The sequence below is a fragment of the Humulus lupulus genome, chromosome 2 (assembly GCF_963169125.1).
Source record: "Humulus lupulus chromosome 2, drHumLupu1.1, whole genome shotgun sequence".
Lineage (NCBI taxonomy): Eukaryota > Viridiplantae > Streptophyta > Magnoliopsida > Rosales > Cannabaceae > Humulus > Humulus lupulus.
In genome coordinates, this window is record NC_084794.1 from 295,162,644 (window position 1) to 295,168,885 (window position 6,242).

Consider the following 6,242-nt stretch of genomic DNA (forward strand, 5'->3'; position numbering starts at 1 on the left):
AGGTACCTTATGGAGTCAAATATCAACACTCTTTTTGACCACATGTGTATTTTTAAAAAAATTAATTTAAAATATTAAAAATCTCTTTTTTTAATTAAAATTAATAAATTTAAAATAATCATAGTTTATATATAAAAAAAAAGTTAATTTTATAAGATTTGATTTAATTTAAATTATTTTTTATTTTAATGATTTATTTTTAATTTATTAATTTTTAATAAAAAAAATTTTAATAATTTTTTAATTACATATGCGGCACTGACGTGACCAAGACACATCAGAGTCACGTCAGAATGTTGTTAGCCACATTAGACAAAATTAGACGGAAGTCCCACTTTACAACACTGTTAATATTTCGAGGGAAATTTTTAACGGCTTGAAAGAATCAGAAAGCACGATAATGTATAGGTCATAATTCAGGGGTAAAAATCCTAAATAGCCTAAAATTAAAAACTATGTAATTTGACTTATTTTCCTATATACAAATTTGACTTTTAAGAAGTAAAAATGGGAAAGAAAAAAAAAAGTTGACTCTGAATATTCTATCTTATCTTCCTAAAATGACATCTTCATATCTAAAAAAGTAGTTGGGGGATAATAAAAATCATACAATGACATAAAACAGTGCATCGAGACAATAAATTAACATGCATGTTTCTTCGATCTCGTATAGCTGATTTTTATGAGGGTAGAGACAAGAGGAGTGGTTGTGGTTTAATTAATTTCCATGTCCACATTCTCATCAAATTTCCCATTGAAAAACAAGGCTTATTTTTCTCAAAAATCTTATTAAAAATTTTATATACAAAAGAAGAAGAAACCATGAACACAAATTCATGTGAATCTAGGCCACAAAATCATGCAAAGTTTGACAGAAAGAGCGAACTCAAGGCCTTCGATGAGTCAAAAACTGGTGTGAAGGGACTCATAGAAGCTGGGGTCTCAAAAATCCCAAAAATTTTCATCCATGACCAAGACAAACTCGATGATTATAGATCAGCTAGTGGAGACTCAAACTTGTCAATTCCAGTCATTAACTTAGAAGGAATCAATGATGATAGTGCAAGAAAATATGTGGTTGAAGAAGTTAGAGATGCATGCAAGAACTGGGGTTTCTTTCAAGTGATCAACCATGGAATTTCATCAAACACTTTGGATGAAATGATTAGTGGAGTACGTAGGTTTCATGATCAAGATCCTGAGCTTAGGATGAAATTTTATGCTAGGGAAGAATCAAGTAATAAGCTAATGTATAACACCAACTTTGACTTGTATCAAGCTTCGGTTGCAAATTGGAGGGACTCCATTTATTGTTGTGTGGCTCCAAACCCTCCAAATCCAGAAGATTTGCCTCAAGTTTGTAGGTACGTTATGAATTAATTCTAAATTTTGTTTTATTTATTTAAGCTTCTAATTATAATAACCGTTCGATCAATCTAATACTGATCGAACGACTGTGATGACCAGAACACGATTCATCATCTTCGAACAGGACAAAATCATCCAACCTCGATATATATTTTAAATTTCTTTGTTTGCATGAATTTAACTAAGTTGATTAAGTATTTTTGGCAGTGATATAATGTTGGAATACTCAGACAAAGTGAGGAGGCTAGGGTTTACTCTAATGGAATTGTTGTCAGAAGCTCTTGGTCTAAACCCTAATCACTTGAGAGAAATTGGTTGTGCTGAGGAACTTTTTTTTGTGGGGCATTACTACCCTGCTTGCCCTGAGCCAGACTTAACTATGGGACTCACCAAACACACTGATAGTGCCTTCATTACACTGTTGCTACAAGACCAAATTGGTGGACTCCAAACCCTCCATGAAAATCAATGGACTGATGTGAAACCAGTACCAGGAGCCCTTATAGTAAATCTTGGAGATATGATGCAGGCAAGTACAAATTTTGTCAGATTTTTATTGATCCTTATAATTTGGTCAATGAAATTTTAATTTTAAGACTTATATTTTCATAGTAATAACTTAGTCTTTCATACTAAAATTTTCACAAGAAAAATGCATGCTCCTCATTTGGAAGAAAGTTTTAGGTTTCTAATAAGGTATAAATTTTAGGGTTTATACATTTTTGGACATTGTGTTTTGTCTTATTACCTGTTTGGACCATGTGTTTTAACAAATTACTTTTTGGACCTTATGTTTTGTAAAATGGTTAAAATATAACTCTAAATTCGATTTTGGTCAATGATTTCTCAACTAAAATCACAAATAATTCAGAACAAAAATAAAATCATGCTGCTTAAAAATTGTATTGTTATATTCAATTTTTTCTTCTTCAAAATTGAGTTTAAGGTTCTATTTTAACCATTTTACAAAATATAGTATCCAAAAAGTAATTTATCAAAACACAGGATCCAAACAAGTAATGAGACAAAACACAGGGTCCAAAAAAGTATAAACCCTAAATTTTAAGTACATATAGTTGATGAAATCAACATTTTGGGTAGCTCAAGTATATATATAGTTTACTTTTATAAAGTCTAATGATATAGTCCCTCCTAAGTACTTATATAATAATAATTAGTTTTTTGATCATGAATGTTAATATGGAAATAAATAACCAAATGGGAATTTTTGCTAAGAGTATACCTAACAAGATAGTGAAATTAACACATATTTTAAATATTATGATCTTATTGTGAACACTAATGAAAAAGAAAAATGAAATTTTATGAAATTAGGGTGTTGTTTGGTAACACTTAAAAAAATAGTTTTTTTATTTAATTAATTAAAAATCTGACAATTAAACATAAAATGTGTTTGGTAACTCTATTTTTATTTATTATTTTTTAAAATTTTAATTAAAATTCATTAAATTTTGAAAATAAAATTTTTTCACTTTCAAAATTTTTTTAAACCGTTTTAAACTTTTTTTTTTTTTTTTTCTCTTCTTCAAATCAACACCTCGTATTGTTAAACAAAAAATAAAAATTATCAAACGCGTTTATTATTTTTTGTTTTTAAAAACAAAAAAAAATAATTACCAAACATATTTTTATTTTTTCTAAATAAAGATACAAAAATAAAATTATATTTTAATTTTTGTGTTTGAAAAATTGAGAAGGAAAAAATTTACCAACCACAACCTAGGATATTCATTAGATAGTATGATTGATTTATAGTGATGTGATATGATGTGATGGTGTTGTTAAATTATAGGTATATCTTATCAATACTAATTGTATATTAATTGTGGTGTAGCTAATGACCAATGGTGAGTTCAAGAGTGTATATCACAAAGTGGTGGCACAGAAAGTTGGTCCAAGGATTTCTGTGGCCATTGTTTTCAGAAATATGAGCCAAACACTCTATGGACCCATAAAGGAGCTGCTATCAGAAGAAAATCCCCCACTCTATAAACAAACCTCTTTGAAAGATTATGTCTCCTATGTTCTTTTAAAAGGGCTTGATGGAAAACCTGGCCTTGACCATTTCATGCTTTGATATAATTAGTAAGTTATACTCTATATTACTCTATATTGTGTAATTTAATATAATTCATAAAGTGAAATACAAAAAAGAGCATCAATAATTGTAGGGCTAATTATATTCTATCCCAAAATAATTTATTATTTTTTTATTGATGTTTTGGTTTAATGTGTACTTGCTTCAACACAAAAGGCTTGTTTAGTATTAATATTAAAGAATTATTATTTTTTTCAAAATAAAAATTATCTGATGAAAACAATTATAGTGGTAAACAACTATTTATGTTTTTTTTTAAGTATTGGTATTTGGCATCTTAAGGTGTTCAACACCACATGATGTGTCACTCTATAATTGGTTAGCGATACAATTTAATATTTATTAAATTAAAATGTGTAGACTCGATATTAAATTGCACTAATAATGGTATATGTCACTTCCTTGTGGTATTAGGCACTAATGGTGCTCATTAACGAAACTCTTTTTTTGTGTGTCAAAACAACTATTTATGATTACCTTAATATTAAATTGTTTATTTATCAACTTCTTTCATATATTTTTTTACCTTAAGGCCCAACACAAAAATATTTTTTAAAATTTGTCATCTATTTTTCTTACTGTCAAAACTCAATATATTAAGCCCAAATGGAAGAATTCATCTTAACCTAATCTAATCGAATAAACTTTACAAATACCGAGTTGAAATTTAAATTAATCATATTTACTCATATAAACTAACCAAATTACCCTTCTCACATTCTTTTTTTTTTCTAAAAGAATCCCATCAAACACATGGATCCAAATGTTGGGGATGGTGAGATTACACCACCACAATAACTATAATTTACACAAAATTATGATTGATAGAGACCAAAGAAAGATTGATGATGCAAACCCTAGTGTTGGAACATAATTCTTCAACTTTGATGTGCTTCAAAACCCTTGTTGAATCCACCACCTTGACTTCTTCTTCTTCAATGGAAAACACAATCAAAGGTTTATACACAATTTCTATCGTTGTCATAATTCTCTATTTCCTAGCCCACCATAGTGTTGGGGTTTTATGCCCTATTTAAAACTCAAATTCTTTGTAATCTCATTTTGTTATCAATAAAAGAATAGAAATCATTTTTTGACTTGGTCAATCATTTTGCTCACATGTTTTATTTTCATGATTATTTGTTTAATATAAACTTCTATTAAATCTCGAGCATATAACTAATCTTATTTATAGTGACGTAATCACAGTGGGATATAAATATGATTATATGTTCAAAAAAAGTTAGTCCTAAGATTATTCAGTGCACAGGATTTACACTGACTTGCCAATCTACAATATGGTCTACTTACACATTATAATGTTATGTTCTTTCCAGAACATTAGCAAAGTAGATAAGATCGGATGTATTTGTTACATCGGACTGGGCCGATATTGATAGTTGATAAGATAAGTAAACATACCGTTATTATCTATTCTAGTCATATCATTTAGTTGACCATAGGTCAATTCAATCTCAATTCTGAGTGGTTAGTATTCTAACTGATTATATTATTTGAGTTATTTTTGACTTGTTCGTTACCAGCTTACCCTACGGACTAACTCATACTTACATCTTGGGAACTCGGTAGTATAATTGAGTGAGAGTGTTAATCATAGATATGAACATCTATAGCTTCTGATGAAGAAATGAAACGATGGTTTACTTTTAGTTTGGTTCAATGTGTTAAATGATAAAGATCTCATTTCAGTAATTAAATTAGTTTACTGAAATATCATTTACAGGGAACTAAGTATTTTAAGGATAAAATACAATGAGGGGTAAAATGGTATTTTAGTCATATCTCATTGTAGACCATCTATAGAGGATTGAGTGGCAATTATGGTTGTAACAATGGATAATTAATAGCGTATCTATATTTGTTATAGAGCGTTCTATGAATTCAAGAGTGCAATTCTGAGTCTATAGTGGAGTCACGAAGAATTAATAAGTTAGTAAATTTATTTGTTAGATTTATGATAACTTATTGGAGTTTGATTTCATAGGCCCATGGTCCCTATTGTACCTTGGATAAAATCATCTAGATAGTCACAATTAATTGATTTATTCATCAATTAGAATTATCAAAGTTGACCAGGTCAATTTTGGATAGTTTCACAGAGTTATGTAATTTTGAGAAGAAAAGAAAAATTATGGCAAATTTATTAATTAAGATAAATTGGTATCTAAATTAATAAATAAGTTTAAATCAAGGTTCAAATTATAAATAATTAATTTGATAAAGGATTTAAATAATTATTTAATTAATTAAATCAATAGAAAATAATACATGCCTTGATTTTAAGTCCAATGGGCTTATAATCAAATGGGAAATTTCACGGGCCTAAAGCCCTTGATAATTTCGACCTAGGGCTTTAAAATGACTATTAATTTATTGATTTTTTAATTAAATTAAATGGTCTAATTGAGTCTACAAAAGGAGTGCTTAGAGAGAAGTCAGAAGTTAAGATTTATGAGACGACAGAGAAGTTTAATCACTGGTTTTCTGATAGTTTTAGATTCTCTCTAAACACAAGTCATTTTCTAAGCCTCTTTGTTATTTTCTCTTCTTCTCTCTGTATCTATCTCATGTGTTGAGAATTGCCCACACTATTCTAGGTGATTCTAAGGATACATTGGAAGACTGTGAAGAAAATAGAAGATCGGTTCAGTTTCTTGATAATACCCTACGTCAGAGAGGATACAAGAGTTAGAGAAACTGAAGGAATGACTCTTTAATTCCGCTGCGTATACTG

At 28.8% G+C, this 6,242-nt stretch overlaps 1 protein-coding gene across 1 annotated transcript; it reads left to right on the top strand.

The window, feature by feature from the left end:
- The first annotated feature begins 689 nt into the window (after window positions 1-689).
- LOC133819937 (1-aminocyclopropane-1-carboxylate oxidase homolog 1-like) lies at window positions 690-3,566 on the top strand. Its single transcript, XM_062253323.1, has 3 exons — window positions 690-1,364; window positions 1,576-1,897; window positions 3,224-3,566. The coding sequence occupies exons 1-3, from the start codon at window positions 823-825 to the stop codon at window positions 3,464-3,466; spliced, it is 1,107 nt and encodes a 368-aa protein (XP_062109307.1). The 5' UTR covers window positions 690-822; the 3' UTR covers window positions 3,467-3,566.
- The last annotated feature ends 2,676 nt before the right edge of the window (window positions 3,567-6,242 follow it).